We start from the raw sequence: 17,733 nt of genomic DNA, 5'->3' as shown, positions 1-17,733 counted from the left end.
ATTCTGTTTCTCACTGTCATCCAGTTTTGTTCCATTTCAATGGGAACTCAGGAATAAATTCCATAATAAATTCTATAACCAGTACACAATGTACATTCTTCCAGCCTCCCATTTTAGACAATAGTTTGAAATATTTTAAGTATGAAAGAGTTATCCTGATTTGGGTATAGACAAAAATCTAAAATTATCATTGGTCTGTCATAAGTTTTTAGGAAAAAAACACTCATGTTTTAGGAGGTAATTTCCATTAGTCATATACGTCTGCTTATCTACAAACTTGCTCTACAAAAAACAGATGAGGGCCTACTGAGGTACAGGGGCTTAAAACACCAAAGGGGAGGACTTTGACTTAATGATAAGTTCCAGACATAGGAATATTAGTACCTGAGAAATCCTCCATGTACACACTTGGAGTCTACCCATGTCACGTATCAAGCCAGAGCTTCTGTCTTCCCAATAGTACAAGGTCTATGTAAGTGTATCCTTATGATGAAGAAGATGGGAGAGAACAGAGCCTTGAATAGGTAGGAGAGAGTCTAGGGAAAGGCATGTAAGCAATAACTTAAAAACCTATGAAAATAATGGCAGTCATGTTACAAATTACATGAGTAAGATGTGAAAAGAAGTCAGGTTTAGAGTGCGTGCGCGCATGTGTGTGTGTGTGTGTGTGTGTGTGTGTGTGTGTGTGTGTGTGTGGTGCCAATATCTCTATACCTCTGCCATCAGAACGGAGTGTGGTCTGATGTTTTCTTCAAACAATCACCACTACTCTTCGATTTTTTCACACTGCTCTCCTTTGAACTTTCCAAATTCTTAGCATGTTATGTCCTATACTGGCACCTAACAAGACAAGAGTATACTCAAAGATCTTTATCCATCACCAACCATCATCATCAGTTCATTCTGTGACAAAGGCATTTTATTCTCCCAACTACATCCAAGCTATCTGACTTCCTCCCTCTTCATAATTGCTGGTCTTCCAATCATAATAGAAAATTTGTGGTGGTAAGGGAAAGGGCTAGGATGAAAGAAATACTTCATTTTTCTTTGGAGAGAAAATATAACAGAAGTCACACAGGTCCTTCAACCTAATAGTTTTAATAACAGCTACAAAAGACCAGCGTGTCACCCTGTGCTTCTCAAACTCATTTTTTGAAGGAAGCTATGCTGAGGAATCAGGCAGCTTCCTAGAATAAAGTAGTTAACTAAACTCTAAGTGATATTGAGTATTAATTTACTGCAAATAGACATGGGTGCCCTGCAGTGTATAACATGACACCCACTTCGTCTTCAGGGCTGGGGTCTAAGGAATCCTAGGCCAGTGCTCTACCATGGATTAGCATGCAAGCACCGCCCCAAATCTACACAGTTCTCAGAAAACCCAATGCTAGCCAGATAAAGGCTCGTCTTTCCTACTCCAGCTCCTCAACATGTAGATTCCCTCCCATCCATTAAGCTACTTCAGATTAAAACATTTGAGACTGGCAAATAACTACCAGAAAACTCGGAGAAACAAAAAGAAAATGTTGATTGAGAGTTCTGAACAAATTTGAACACTTTAATATGTTGTCTACTTTTGCTAGCATTACTAATAGTTACCACTGAGCAAGAGCTTCTAAGTGAGCACTACTAAGAAATGTCAGTAAATATTACAACATAATTAGAATAGGTTATTAACTAACCTGTTCATTTGATATGCTATGAAGACTACACCAGACAGACTTATTGTCACCAACATCTGGATTTATCAATCAAAATTACTCTCATATGGAAGACAGTGCTGTAGAGTGCATAAATAACTCTCCTTTTGACTAAAGCAGACAACTTCTAAAATTAGACAGCCACCTATAGCTATGAAAGTTGTCAAAACTTACCCCAAGGCACCCTAATTCACCTAGCAGTGACCCCTCTCAAAAAGGAAGAATTGGGTCCTTTTTTTAAAAAATATTCAATCCCATGTTGGCCATGAGCACAGTATCACTTTGTCTTCACATGCCCAGTGGTGAGATCACAGGTGTGCACGTCCATTCCCAGTGGTGAGATTACATGCGTGCACATCTATTCTTAGTAAGAACATTTTAGAGAGAAACTCACATGAGCCCATGGACAATAAGCATTTGATTTCCATTCCAACTTCCCTATCTCCTTCTGCTTAGATCAACACGCTCCTGACCACTCCCACTTCTGTGAGTCTCATTCCAGGAAGCCCTTCCTTTCAGCCAGACACAATTATCCATCCAAAAGTCTCAATTCATGACCTCGTTCCAGTAGTTTAAGCCACTATATCATATGCCCTACCTTCCAGAGCCCGGAATCTCACACCTCCAAGTCTTTCTTCATATTCAGCACTCAGCATGCTTTGATTAGAGTTGCTACAGCATTAAACTTTTTACTAGGGAACCAATTTTGATGTGTGAATAGTTAGCACTGATGCATCTCTCAGATGGTCAGAATTCTGTCACTCCCTGGGTCCTCCCACTTTCTTCCTACCAGCAGGGAACAAAGGCTAAATCTTAATATTTATGTAAAGTTTACTTACTTCATAGACAAGAGATAGGTTTTCCTCTGTTCTCTAGCTATGACACCATGTGTTCCTAGACCCCAAAGTTTGTTCTGCTTGGTTTCTTCAGAGTTGTTTGTTTAGTTTGATTAGCTTTGTTTGGCTGCAAAAGCTTGACCTCTGGCAGACTAAGCATGTACTCAGCCACTCAATGACAACCCCCAGTCTCTGCACTCAGCCATGGAGCGGCATCCCCCAGTCTCTGCACTAAATCCTTGAGCAGCACCCCAGTCTCTGTACTCAACCATTGAGCAGCACCCCCTGACTCATGTCACTTAGAAAAACAGAAGTCGAAAAATTGATCCAAAGAATCAGAAGTAACTCTCCTCTTTCTTCCACCCAAAATTTAAGGCCAACTGAAGTTCTGCCTCCTCTAAGCAGACACAGGGGATCCTCTGGCATAAACTCCTTTCCTCTTTTCTGTCCCTCACACTATGACTTCACGTTCTCTGTCACAGCAGTTAGGCCTCAATCCTGTCATGGTATTTGTGTTCTACCAAGACCAGGCTGGGACCAGATTTTTCTCATCCCTCAGCCTCTCTCTTGTCCCCTGCACATTGAAGACAAAGCTGGCTTGTTACCAAGACCAAAGCTATAAAGCAGGTGCACTCCATATAAAAAGCCTGCTTACACTGAAATATTTCATTTCACCTGTGTGCAAGCATTTATATGGGATCTGCACCAGACCAACCTGAACATCAGAGCTTATAGTGGGAGTGGTACCAGACCGTAAGTGCAAGAGCCAACATGGGAATGGCCTTAATACTTTTACTGCTATGATCTCTGCTTCATAAATTTCATCAATATCATCTATCTATCAATCTATCTATCTATCTATCTATCTATCTATCTATCTATCATCTATCTATCTATAATCTATCTATCTGTGTCTATCTACCTACCTATCTATAGATATAATATATTCCCCTGTATATATTACATATATTGTATGCATATAAGATATTCACCCTTGCCTGAGCTCTCGGGAACACCTATGAATTAGTCTTTTTGAACATTAGAAAAATGTCATCCCGTACCAAAAAAAAAATGGAATATCTAAAACACAACAGAGTTTTCTTTGCCATTTTAAAGGCACGGTAATGCCTCCCTTTAGCTACCGCCCCACAGCAGAGCACAGGACGGCCGAATTATCAGTGGACATTTTTTATGTTTTAAAATATGTTGACATATCATTTCAGAGCCCAGAATAAAGTCAAATCTCCTCGGGGCATTCTGAGGCTTCAAGGTCCTCATTCTTTCCCCCCAATCCTTATTAATACCATTGTATTAAACATGACCGTGGCACTGACCTTTTTCTTGCCTAATCAAAAAGATACAGAAGCAGCTCTGTGTTGAACTACTATCTAAGTACCAAACTTCGACATCCATCAAATGAAAGAGGCGGGCAGCACATTCGTTAAGAATCCCAGCATATTGGAGGCAGAGGCAGGCAGATCTCTGTGAGTTCAAGGCCAGCCTGGCCTGCAAAGTAAGCTCTGGTGTCAAGAAATAAACAATAAAAAACAAAATTCTCTTCGGTTTTTACGTTAATCAACTATTGATTCATCTGGGTTATTGTCGTTATAATTGCTTTGCAAAGAAACTTTTACCGCCATTTAAAATCACGTGCGTATCACACTGGGGAAAGTTCAACACGATACTCACACTGCTGCGTCTCGGCAAAGAAGCGCTTATCGGAAATATCACCAGCTTTTATTTCACCAACCAAGGAGGGATTTTTTAAATTAACACTGGTATACTTATTAATGTCACTTTACAATAAGAATTACTTTGCTTTTTAAACTAAATTCAGATACACTATGAACCCTCTACATCTCAGGAATACACTGTCTTTTCTCCACCTCATTCCCTACGAGATCTATCCATCCTAAAGACCTACAAGCTTTACTCAGGTAACTGACCTCCGTACATTTTCCCACTGACTTAGGATTTTTCTTTCTTTTGAACGTGTTAGGAGTGTTAGTGAGTGCAGCGCAGGAGAAACACTCTGGAGAGCGAGTGCCATAAGAAAAATATGTTCGGGCAGACTTTCCCCAGCTTGTAGCTAAGAAGAATTTACATCATCCCAGCATACTATAAGTGCAGAGTAAAAGAAAGAAATCTCGAAATAGATTTTTGTTCTACTTTCAAACTCTAGCTAAGAGAACACAAGTGTTTCACTTAAGAAATGAATAAAGCATGATTTCAACACACACACACATACACAGACACACACACACAGACGCACACGCACGCACACGCAAACACGCACGCACACACACACCTTTCTCCTTTAGAAACTGCACATCAAACAGCACTGTTTTTGGCACGGCTGACCTGCAGAGATATGGAGCTAAGCACAGTTCTCAATTCACTCACTCTGATATGCACACATGATACGCAATTAAAATCGCCATTCACATTCCTGCCGGCTGTCAGTCATGAGGAAAGCCTTTCTGACAAGGCTCAGCGAAGCGTACCCGTGGACTGCTCCGCAGGAGCTCAGACAGTAGCAGCAGTTCTGCTTACTAGCAAGAACAGGTTCTGTTCTGAAAAATCATTAGGCTCCAAGGGCCAGACTCTTTCATTAAAAATGAAAATGTCAACAAGATTGCATCTGGAAAGCTATGTGATGTCATATCTAGAAAATAGAAACTGTGCTTTAAAAAAAAAAAGGCTAGCCTTCACACCTGGGGTCTCTTTAAAACCCTTTTCCCCTGTTGAGACCTACAAGCAATGATCCTACAGAGCACGCTACTAAAGGAAACCCTCTCCCATTTCTACTTCATTATGGAGGGTTTGCAGTTGAATTTGAAAATTTTCAAAATAGTGAGGACTCTACAGCCACACGCAAAGTGACCGTCCAGTCTATCAACCAATGGGGAACAAACTTTTGTAATCAAGAGAAGATGTAGCAGGTGAGAAATACTGTAGCCATCAAAATCCTCAATTTACAAAGCTCTACAGAAAATGCTATGAACATAAATCCTTTCCAGATGAACCTGGAGAAAACCCTGCTTATAAGTTAGCTTCTGTTGAACACTGAACCCAAGACTGGTTCCTTCCTAACAGTACATTAGTGCGCTTTAAAGCCCCAAGTCCATAAAGTGGTGCAGGGAAATTGAATGCAGGATGCTTACTAGTCTGCTGCTGTGTCTGTTGTGAGCAACTAGCCTTGATTACAGATTTGAAACCAGTTAATACTATCGGATGTTGAAATATTTGCCTCCTTACTTATGAGGCCCCCCTTAAGTGAGAGGACGCCTACATCCTGACCATTAACAGTCATGACGAATTGCCTTGCTAATGAACGTTATACCCTGAAAGTGCCATCACTGATTAAAGTACAATTTCTCACTCCCAGAGAGAGACAGAGAACTGGGGGCTCCAGCAGTGGGGTGACTCTGATACTCTGCCAACAGGCCTGCAGGGCTCAGTGAGATGTTTAGAGAAACACTCTCCATCCCATAGGATCGCATGCTGAAAGCCTATGTATATACAACAGGTTTTTAAACAGCTTAGGTTTGAGCTGATGAGCCATGAAAAATAGATGTGTCTTAACTATTTGGCCTCCTTGCAAGTATATGTTAGGGAATATTTTTAGCGTGGATTTTCTTTTCTCCTGCTCTTGCTGTCTTTGTCCCCACCCCTCCACCCCCCAAACATTGCGTGTGCTTTGCATTTCACATAAAATCATTCTTTTGTTAGTTCCTTTGTTGGTGCAAAATTGGCAGCAGTTCAAATTCAAAGTACTCCTATTCATTTACTGACCAATGTCATTGTAGTTCACACCAGCCAGGCCGCTAAGCTCTCCCAACATAAAAGACTTGCTCGACCACTGGCGAATAATGTGTACATTTCTACAGAGCTTAAACCTTAATGCTTTCCCTGGAACTAACAATACAGTATATCTTATCATTCCCTTTTCACTAGCAGGCAGCTGCTGAAACGCTTGCCACTTCAAAATATCAATTGCTTGCCAGGGTTGTCCTCAACACACCCTGTCAAACTCATGTATCCTGTGCAAGGAAAATGGTGCAGGGCTGAGAGCTGGAAATTGTGTCAAATTCTGCTGTAAGGGTATGATGTGCAAAGAACAATGTATGACAACCGTAGAGACTACAAACAATGGCACTGGGCCAGGGACTTCATAGATCACAACTGTGCCTGTACATATTTGATTTTAGGCATTATATATTTAGAGCATGACAAATGCACCATTGTACACTAGGTTTCCCCCATGGAAGCTCCTCCCACTCGCAGTCTTGATGATGGGAAAAGTTTTGTTTTCTTTTTCTCCTCTGAAAAATGTTCAAGGCTCTCTCTCTCTCTCTCCCTCTCTCTCTCTCTCTTTCATACAGATATTCACTCACACTCAAAGTTATCAAAATGAATAACAAAAGCCAGAAAATACAAACGCAATAGGAGCAAACAAGGTCTTTTTCACTTAACACTTTGTGTTCTCTCAAAGGACACGAAAATAAGAGTTACCTTCCATGGACAGGGGCCAGGGAGACAATTAGACTATCCCTGTGCCTATGAATTGTTGTTGTCTGCCTAATTTCAATGCAGATAAATGCTGGCTTACTGATTTGCAAAGTTTCCCAGCAAAATGAAAATCCCCTATGAATATAATCTTTGTATGCAGAAAAGATGGCTTAGGAAGTTTTTCCTACTGTTGTTTCCCTGTGCCAGAAGAGCAATTAAGAAAACAATATTTCACTACTGCCTCAGGTCTACAGACCAACATTAATTAATTTCTCTTTATATTATTAATATCTCCTCCCCTTGCCTGATTTACTCCGAGTACTTAAAATAATTCTGGTTACATAAAAGCTGTTTTACTCTTAAATGTCTCCTTAAATAACATGTAAGGTTTCACTCTTCCTGCATTGTAATTCTTAATTACAAAGGGGCTCAGAGCTGTTACCATTGGACACTAGTTCAGTAAATGAATGCGGAAATGGAAATATTTTGTGGGAGATTAGTATGAATATATATTAATCTCTTCTCCGACCCAGCTTAGGGTACAAAACCTTTATCACACAAGTAGCTTGGAGTGGAATTAACTGACTAGAGGCTATGGAAAATGAACAGATGCACTGTGAAGGTCTTAATAAATATTTTGGAAAGAGCCTAGGTGGTTTAGGTGCTTAGGGGTGCTGACCTTTGCTGTGTTGATTAGCGGGACAATGATGCATTATTAACACGCAGCAGCTGTACCTGAACTGCTACCACGAATATAATAGCCTTTTATAGCCACCAGGGGAGTGAGTAGGAGGCCTTTATTAACCACCAGACATGATTAGCACATTATGTGAACTTTAACAGGCAAATTATCTCTTATTGAAATATAATGTTGGTTATAACTAATTGTAAACATGATTTTCAAAATGTCTCAGTGAAATATCCCAGTGTCTTAGCTCCACTTGGCTCATTATGGCTTGGTAATGGATGAGAAAAGCACGTTCCGTTGTGGTACGAGATGCACTCCCCAAAAGGCAGGGTGTGCTGCACAAGCCTGACTCTAAAATTCTCTAGTATTACAATTAAGGAAGACTCTTCACAAGCTGGAAAGGCTACACTGGGATTTCCCCCTGCCTTCCTTTGATTACTTTAAGCAGTTCTTAAAAGATTGGTTTTGCAGTAAATTTTTTAGAGTTACCTTGAAAAATAACAGCATAATTTATTTCAAAAGCTTAATTTTGGGAGAGGAAAGATTATGCCATTAGCCTTAGTAACCGAGCACAGCTCTGAGAGTCCATTACGAGCAGTCTTTTATGCCTGAGCAGAAAGTCATTAACATAAAATAAATCATTAGCTTTGATATTAAGCTTTTACTATCTGCAGGTTTCCATGATTAATGTTCATGACTGCATCTGCCAAATGATAAAATATACTTTTGTTGAAAGGTTATCTTGCCTCTTTATTATTAACATTTTTCTTTATACAATTGCTACTGGCATTTTAGGCTATGGAGTACTGACTTCAAAAAGAACTGGTATTTACCATGCTGACAAGATACCGATGCCTGCAAAACTTGCCCAATTCTCTCTATGTCAACCATTTCGTTGAGTTAAAGACTTCAGGAGATCGGGCGGCACAGTCTTCTAATGTTGACTGCAGTTTCTGTCAACCCAGCTGAGCCATTCACTAATTCATTATTCATATAATATTGCAAATATCTGACCTATGTATCAAAGGAAAGGGCAGAGAGGTGGCCTTGATTCCCTGAAGTCAGGGGCTCTCCTCGTGGGTTGTTCTAAACACTTGTCCTATCTTCTAACATTGCAGATCAGGCACCTGGCCCCATATATAGCATCTTTCTCGTTAGGTACAAGGCTTCTGGCTGTGGAGAAGAAAAAAGAAAACTTTCCCCGAGAGGCTTACCAATGTTTCAGAAAAGGGATCACAAACCACACCTAGGCAAATCCCACCTTTCCCCTTTTCTCTTTTGCCCTTCCAAGATTTTGTCTCTTTCACTAACATCCAAAAGATTCACCAGTGTGAAAGTTTTTAGAACAGCCCTATCAGGGTAGGAAAATCAGAAAGGAGCCCAGCACAGTGTTTGTTAAGCGTACCATTCTTCAAACCACTCAATCTCTTTACCAAAGGGTCACAAAGAACCCATTCCTACTGGCTTCTAATTAACACGAGGCTCAGGAGATCCTGGACACATGTGAGAACAAGGCACGAGGTGTTAGTATCAGAACTTTGAGCCAGTTTCAGAACAAAGTTAGGTTCCTCTGGACAAGGACAAACAGAGCTGAAGGGAGTCACAACCTCTCAGGGTTGGGTTTATTTTACTTAGAGGCAAATGAATAAGGCTTATTATGAGGTCTCATCCCAAACTATAAAAAAAAAAAAAAAAAAAAAAAAAAGAAAGAAAGAAAGAAAAGAAAAAGTCTTTTCTTGAAAAAGACCTGGAGTTTTCCTCAGAAAGAACTAATTCTCTATACTACTAGATTATAGCACATGTCCAATTAAAGCCCCAAAGCACCTTCCCTTCTGAAATATGGCTAAGTTTCTTAAAAGGGAGTAATCACTGGGGATTCCTAGTAGCTGTGATGATTTCCTTAATTGCTGTTCTTGTACACATTGATTGATGGAGTCTGTCAGTGAGGATAAAGTCTCCCATACATTTATGGTCAGAAATAGATTGAGGACCATGAGAGAAACACACTCACAATCAGAAACACACTCACAAACTCAAATACATACATTACACAAATACTGTGCACTCACAATTTCTCTGGAGAAGACAATGCTGACGGTGGCATTCATGACCTCATTCGAAGGACATTTGATACAGAAGTTTATTTCATTACTATCATGGGCAGACACATGTAGCTTGTGAATATACTTGGTTTCTCCAAACATTTCACATTTTTTCCCGGCCACTGGCAAAGGTTCTCAACAGTTAAGCATGCCTTTGTTTTATTAGGAATCCGTTAAATACAGATTTTATAAAAGGTCACAACTTGAGGGTGAGAAGAAACAACAGACACTTGGCTAAAGAAGACCCACTTAAAACTTTTCAGTAAAAAAAAAAAAAAATGGATAAGAGACATAGTGCCATGGGCGCCGTGACGTCTGGCATTGTAAATACGCAGCAGAGATGATTTTTCCTGAGTGAAATGGAAACTAAAGACTGATTTCAAAAATTGTCTTAGAACTTTTTCATCAAGTCAGGCAAACTCTTAAGAGATCAAACTGAGGCACAGTGGGGGAAATTCTGTTCCCTCCATCATGAAAGAAGAGAAGGGAGGACCTTGCCCCTCCCTATCCTGCTAACTTGAGTGTCCAAGCAAACAGTGTTATGATGCCCCTGTTCCCAACAGCAAGGCGCTAGGGAAACACATGCTAGAACCAGGTGAAGTTCATGCAGGTCAATGCGGACTGCACATGGCCAAGCATGATGGAAGTGCTGCTATAATTAACAGGCTGTTGGCACTTCCATTACAAAACACATTTCTAAGCAGTCTATAATTCAACTGCTTTTAAAGAGAAATCGCTCTTCAGAACAAAACTTGACATAGAAGGATTAGAACCAAACTGTTCAAGTTCATTAGAGCAGATGTGAGCTGCATCATTTTGGCATGCCAGGTTCCCCTAAAGCAAATCACTACGGACCAGAGCAGACCAGGGACCGCTGAGTCAGAAAAGCACACATCCGGAGAACTGAAAAGATGTCAACAACTCAAGGTGAAGGCAAATACAACAAAAAGCATGGCATCCTTACAACTGTAAGGAAAAAAAAAATCAGTTGAAATAAACAACATAAACAAGCATTGTGTCTAGACACTTCAAATGGAGGCTTCTTGCAGGTAACAACTGTGGTTGGGGTGGTTGAGGTTCCAGTATCTATGGCGATGATGCATGGCAGTCAGTCTTCCTTTCCTTACAAGTATAGACTCTAGGATTGGGTTGCATGAGTTTTGGTCTAAGCAAAAGTGTTTAATCAACTTATGATGATCAATAGATCATATTTATTGAGACATGAAACAAACTCCTACATAGAACTTCTTGGAAACACTTAAATGTGATGTGATTAATTCATAAACGCTGAACGGCTCACTCTTCCCATTTTAGTTTTTTGTGGGTGCTCTTATAGAAATATATGCAAATGGTAAGCATGTTGTCTCTGGAAGAGTAACATGCTTAACTTACTATATGTGCCAACTGGGGGCCACAGTCTCAGGTTTTATTTTATTTTTCTGAGGCAGGGCTTCTCTGTATACCCCTGGCTGTCCTAGAACTGGCTCTGTAGACCAGGGTGGCCTTGAACTCAGAAATCACCTGCCTCTGCTGTCCAAGTGCAGGAATTAAAGGTGTGTGCCACCACTGCCTGACCACAGTCTCATTTTTATACTGCTCTGAAGTGCAACAGAAGCTTTCTTGCTGGGGGATGAGCTCCATGGAGTACGTCTCTAAACTCTAAGCTTATTGGGTAGTAGGAAGAAGACAATGGCCTAGAAAAAATAGTCACAGTCACGTTTCCTCTACGGCACCCCAGCTGGGTTCCTCTGCCCATTAAATTATGACTGTGGTTTTGGGGTGGATAAAGACTGGGGGTGGTGTTGGGAAAAAGTAAGCAAGTACCTCAGTTCTAATTAGCCATAAAATACAACCAGGGTCCTTCAGGAAGAATGGATAGGTTAGTAGGATTATGTGATGACGTTAACAGGAAGGGGAACAAGGCAGCCATAACCATTGAGTCAAAGGCCTGCAAAGGAGGAGGGCTGAGAGCAGGGAACACAGCCATCACATGCTAAGATGAAGAATGAGAATGAGCAGGACAGTATCCAGGCCAGGGTTGATCAAGGCAATGGAGAGTGACTATGGAGCAGGCTATGAAAAGCCTAGGCACCCAAACACATCTCTCTCCTCCAGCCTTCTAGGCTATCCCTCCTGGACCGAACCCATCACATGTACAAAATACTGTGAAAAGACCACAAACAGCCCATACACCAAAGCAGCATCAACTTCCTTACTTCCTCTTGTTTCAATTTTATTTTTACTGCTATCTTGTTCTTAACCTCTTTGCAAGCACATCACAAAGATAATTTCAGCCCTATACTATATATTCAAGTAGATATTAAATATTACTCTAGATTTTATACCTAAGCAAACTATCAAATCTCCTTAGTATTATCATCCAGTAATTGTCAAAATGTACACTAAAATTTCAGAATACTAGGCCACATATGCTGTGTTAAAAATACCATCTCTGCAGACCTCATAAGTGTAATTTTTGGCACACTTAAAAACTCGGATTGGTGACGTTAGAACATCTCACAAAGTCAAGATAACTACAATTAAAGGTTTTTTATGCTTTCAGATTTAGTGTCCCAAATTATATGATTTCTTGCTTTATGCTTTATTATCTAAATAAATAAATTCATCATCCATCTTATATAAGGTTCCAGTCCATACAACTCCCAAGGAAGCTTTGATTATACAAATGATGTACAGAGTATCAAGATAGATAGATAATCAATAGAAGTTCTAGCAGGTTAGACAAAATTAATGAATTATGACACTCTAACTTGCCTAACAGTCCCCGTCTTCCCCTTTCATCTTCCTCCCTCCTGTTTCCCCTCCTTCCAGCTTCCTCTTCTTCTTAAAATTTTTCATCAAAACAGAAATAATGTCTCCATCTCAGTGTGCTTGCAAGTCCTGTGTTTTAGGCATGACGCAGTCTACCACATTAAAGAACAATGCATACTAAAATATAATAAGGGAAATAAATTCAAAGAATATCCCATAGAGACTATGATTAATATTGCTTTACTCAAAAGTTATCACAGCTGTAATATCTGCCCACAAACGATCTTTCCTCTTGAATTAACATGGAAAGAGTATTCACGTTCCATTTTCATTGCAATCAAAAGCACGGAATTCCAAATATCGACCACTCTTGACTTTGTAAGTAATTAGTATTAAGCCTGAGTTTACGTGTAGGCCTCCCGGTTTTTAAATCCACCAATGGAAGACTCAGGAATGAGCCCATAAAAGCAGCTTCTGTGGACTGTAAACCCTACGATTCTCCCCCGGCCCCCGACTGCTGGCCGAGGTCAGTATCCCTAGCATTAGCCAAGCCATAACATAATTGTATTACTGCTCCTTATATGTGTGGGCAGATACTGAGCAATAACAGAACACACCACATCATTGCAAAAATGAAACAAGTGCCATGTCTTTGTCCCATTTTAGCATGAAATCAGTGAAAACAGTCTTTAGAAATGACACTGCACTAAGAGACCGTAGCTGTCATTCCTCTGTAGGTATACGTTCAAACTGATGATTTGACATCTTCAACTAGAACAAAAAAAATAGGACTATATTTTGCTACTGAACTCCAATTGGGAGCTCATTTAATCTAATTTCTTTTGGTAACATTCAGTTCAATTAAGGAATACGTCGTTACTTAAAATAGTCTAATTAGATGAAACTCTGCTCTGGTACTCATCTCTCAATGTCTACAATAGAACTAAGGCTTCAGTTGCAGGAAGTGTAGGTTGTTTCCTCCAGCTTACATGCTTTTGACCAGTCTCTGGGCTCCATCGCTCTTTCAAAAGCTGACCTACATAGAAGAAAGCGCGTGCACCACGCCACTAGTTGTAGCAGTTTGCCTAGAGGAAGGGATACCTCGCTCGCTGGCTATAACAGACTCCATTTGCCTTGTTCCCCCAATGGGCTACGTGGAAGTGAAGGCCAGTTTGCACTGTGATGTGTTCATCGTGCGCCAGGCTCTCACAAAAGAGCACCGGGTTAAACTGCTTCCTAATGTGCCTCCTACAGAGTTTATTAACTGAAAAATCTAAATAGTGTTTTGGCAATGCACAGAGCCGTGGGGCTGGGAAGTGTCAGTGAAGTAAAACAACCACATTTCAATTCAGAAAAGCTCAGAAAGAGGATATTCATTTTCTCAATTAGGGTCTCTTCTGACGTTGAAAAAAAATGCCACCGGAAAACTATATTTACAGTTGTAAGACACGAGGGCACAGAAAGTTATGGTTCCACCGGGACTTAGCACACCAACTTTAAACAGTACAGTGCTGACAGGTTTAAAATAAAGGTAATTAGCAATTTATGATCTTATCAACCTGTTAAAAACAAATAGCCCAGCAAAGTGACTGTTATTTCTAATAAACTGTATTTCATTACATCTCAGAAGGAGAACAGATTGACTTCATAATCTTGTCTCTCTGACCCAACTTAGGTTTTACTGAACTCAGACACGGATTTCTTTTTTCCACCTTTCCAACTTCTCCCCTCTTCTTCCACATCTCCACACATCGCTGCAAAAGGAGCACTAATTGACTCAGTCCCAAGCAATTCAAACAGCGGATCTAGGCAGGAATCTTATACCAGTGCCAATCGTGATGGAGTAGGAACCAAGTGCCTGCCCCGGCTTCTGTGGGATCTGGAAACCTTCTCAGTACATTTTATACAACCAAGGATCAGTGACAAACATATTTGATAGACTGTGACACGGGGATGAGCAGGAGAGTCCCTGGAGAAACATATCCAGGAGGTCTTTCTCTACTAGAAGAAACAAGTCTTATGACTCTGCATTTTAAAAAATCCATTCTTCCCTGGGTAAGTTAAATAGAAGACTTGCAACTAGTCTATAGAAAGGATGGTTAATTTGCATTTAAAAAGAACAGTTTGCTTCTTCCACACAGGGTAACTTAAAAGGAACTTCAATGAGCGAGCAAAGAACTGGTGAAGACTTTCAAAATTAATTTATTCAATTCACAGCGCAACCCTCTAAAATTATTTAAGGCACTTAATTGGAAAATGATTTAATATATTGAAGTAATTCCTGATTTTCCAAAGCATTTAACTTTTAAATTAAATGTGACCCTACTTTCACAAGAATGACGAGTGAAATGTGTATTCAAGTCATTACCTTCTTTTTGGGAAGCCTGAACTCACTGATAAATGCAATCAGACTTGTGTAGCTTTACTGCCAAAAACGGGGCTGATTTTTTTGATTCTGGTCGCAACAACACAACAGGTCTTTTAATCTCCAAGATAGACCTGCTACTTTAAAGAAAAAAGTAATCATACTCTTGTTATAAAGCAAAATAAAAGGCAACAAGCACAAAACCCTGGGTTTTAAAATCAGAATAGATTATAGGCTGCAAGAATGGTGTTACCAGCAAATAGTGAAACTCCTTGGCACAAACGCCTCTGCTTATTGAAGTTCCAGGTACCTTTCAACTTGTCTCTAGCTCAAGAGCTCCCTGTGTGTGAGTCTTTCTATTTTACCTGCTTCCCTAACTCCTAATCCTCTTGCACACACCTCTTTTCCTGAGTATTAAAGTGGACAAGGCATCCAGTTGTTTCTCCACGGGGTAATGCCTGCATAACTCATAACTCTCAGGGTTCTCCCTCCTTCTCTCCCCCTCCTTCCCTCCCTTCTTCCCCCCTCCCTCCGTCTGTGTGTGTGTGTTGTGTGTGTCTGCGCAGGTGTGTGTGTGTGTGTGTGTAATGACCAAATCTGAAGGCTGAGAACTACTAGCCTGTCTCATGTTAGGGAGCCCAGGGGCTGGGGGGTGTAGCCCACTAAACACCTCTATATCACATGTAAAAGTGATGGCTCCCCAGGAAACAAATGTTGGGAGTCCAAAAGACTTTTCGGATGGAATTCACCTTCAGGTCGATGAGTAGTGCCTGAAGGGACTGGGAGAATCTGGGGATTTATCATCAAGCCAGAACTGGAAGCCCCAAAGGCCCGCCACGTTTTTCAGAGAACTCTCCCCACCAACCTCGGTAGGCCAGGACTACTTAGATGCCTCCAACAAGACCCAGGCAAGGACAGCTGTGGTCTATGGCTGCTCCTGGGAGCGAGCCCTTGGTGTTCCTCTAGGGTTTTGCTTGCTTGAAGCCAGGAGAGTAAAGACTTCCCTAGAAACCTCTGACTGTCCTATCCTTGGGCCAAGCCGAGCTCCGGACCAGCTTCTGCCAGTGTCCTCATTCTGGGTTACCAGCATGAAATGCCTTTCTCCTGTCCCGGGTGGCCCTTTCACTGGGTGGTCAGCCAACTATGGTGTAGCCCAACTACAGCCTGGGGACCAGTGTAGGAGCTTTACACTTGAACGCGATGCGCTACCTTAGCTTCCAGTGAACTTGATATTTCCACGCACCCCAAACGGGAGCTGTTTCCCCAAAGCATAATTCGACTAGCCCACTGAGCCCTGGGCCACAAGGGCCAGCGTCGGAACCCCGGCTCTGTTGCCAGAAAAGAAAACAAAAGAGTTATAGAATAATTTTCAGGAACGCCAGAGCCTCAGGGGTCCCGGTACCCCGACTCCTGGCTGCTCCTCTTGCAAGTGATCCGGAGCAAGGAAGCAATGCCACGGAGCCCGGGATGTCCAAGAAAGGGAGAGAGAAGAAGGAACTAGAAAATAAAATGAATTCTCCTACTCTGCCTCAGTTCCCGGACCCCGGACACACCCCCAAAGTATTCCGTGTGTTTTCTCTCTCAATTGCTCGCTCTTTTTTAATGTCTCCCGGAAAACCTAAGCAGGGATCCTTAGTGGCGAACAGCAGGAAGGAAAGAATCCGAGCAAATCGTGTCACTTTCCGCACAACCGCGTTGTTTAAACCCCCTGAGCTGCTCCACAATATTTACTACCCGAGCGCACGCAGCGCCGCCCGCCGCGGGCTGCGACCGAACGCACCCGGGACGGGCCTCCGCGAGCCGGCCCAGTCCGCCCGGCCGGCCCCAGCGCCGCCCGGCCACCGCCGCCCCCCTCCCGGGATTGAGCCGCCAGAATCGGTGCAGACAAAAGCAGAGCGTTCACCTTGTTGCAATAGTAGGGGTCCAGGCAGGGAGAAGGTCCCAGACAGGGAGCGGCGGGAGCAGCAGCGGGCTGGGCTGGAGGTGGATAAAATCTTACGTCCATTTCACTCTCACATCAAGCAACTCCTTTTCTTTTCCTTTTTGAAAAAAAAAAAAAGTGCTCAGCAAAAAACAAGCTTAGACGGAACAGAGAGAGGCGTCTGGGCTCAGGAGTAAAAGAAACACCTTCCTTCCCTCACATCCGTTTGTGGTTTGTTTAAGAAGAGGAGAAAAAAAAAAAGAAAAAAGAGGAAAAAAAATAGAGGGTGGAAAAGCGCTCAACTCTCCCCCCGAAGCCGCGGCGCGCACCCGTCCACGCCGAGCGCGCAGCCTGCCTGGTCCGCGGGGCCCCGGCGCTCTCGGCCCCGCCGCTGCCGGGCAGGTAACTTCACGCGCTCATTGTCCCCCCCGCCCGCCGCCCCATCCCCGCCTCCCGCGCCCCTCGCCGCCCGGCACTCGCGCTCGGGCTCGAGGTACTGGGCGTTTTATTGGAGACTCTGCCTTGCTCTGCTTTTAGTTTTTTCTCCACGTTAGAGGCCTGGGATGGGGGGTCGGGGGGGACCCAGGAGAAGATCGGGGCCTAAGGAGACTAGCGCCCCGGGGCGGGCGGGGTGCCGACAGGCGGCGGGACGCGGCCCTAAGGCGGCTGCTGGGGGACCGGGGACCGGGCGAGAGAGGAGCGCAGGGTGCGGAGGAGGGGAGCGCTGCCCGAGCAGTAGTGGCGGGACCCCGGGCAGCGTCCGCGGTGGGTGCTGTGGAGATGGATAAAAATCACACAAAGGGGCTGGAGAGTCGGAGCACCGGCTGCCTGGGGCAC

At 42.5% G+C, this 17,733-nt stretch overlaps 1 protein-coding gene across 1 annotated transcript in view; it reads right to left on the bottom strand.

Annotated features, from left to right (window-relative positions):
* The window catches only part of Tox (thymocyte selection associated high mobility group box), a 283,895-nt gene extending 266,641 nt beyond the window's left edge, over positions 1-17,254 (bottom strand). The window contains exon 1 of the mRNA XM_057790571.1: positions 16,879-17,254. Coding sequence (XP_057646554.1) covers positions 16,879-16,980 — 102 coding nt within the window. The 5' untranslated portion in view covers positions 16,981-17,254. The remainder of the gene's footprint in view (positions 1-16,878) is intronic.
* Positions 17,255-17,733: the final 479 nt, after the last annotated feature.

The sequence above is a fragment of the Chionomys nivalis genome, chromosome 16, assembly GCF_950005125.1.
Source record: "Chionomys nivalis chromosome 16, mChiNiv1.1, whole genome shotgun sequence".
Lineage (NCBI taxonomy): Eukaryota > Metazoa > Chordata > Mammalia > Rodentia > Cricetidae > Chionomys > Chionomys nivalis.
Note: the sequence above shows the minus strand (reverse complement) of the source record. Positions and strands in the feature narration are given on the sequence as shown.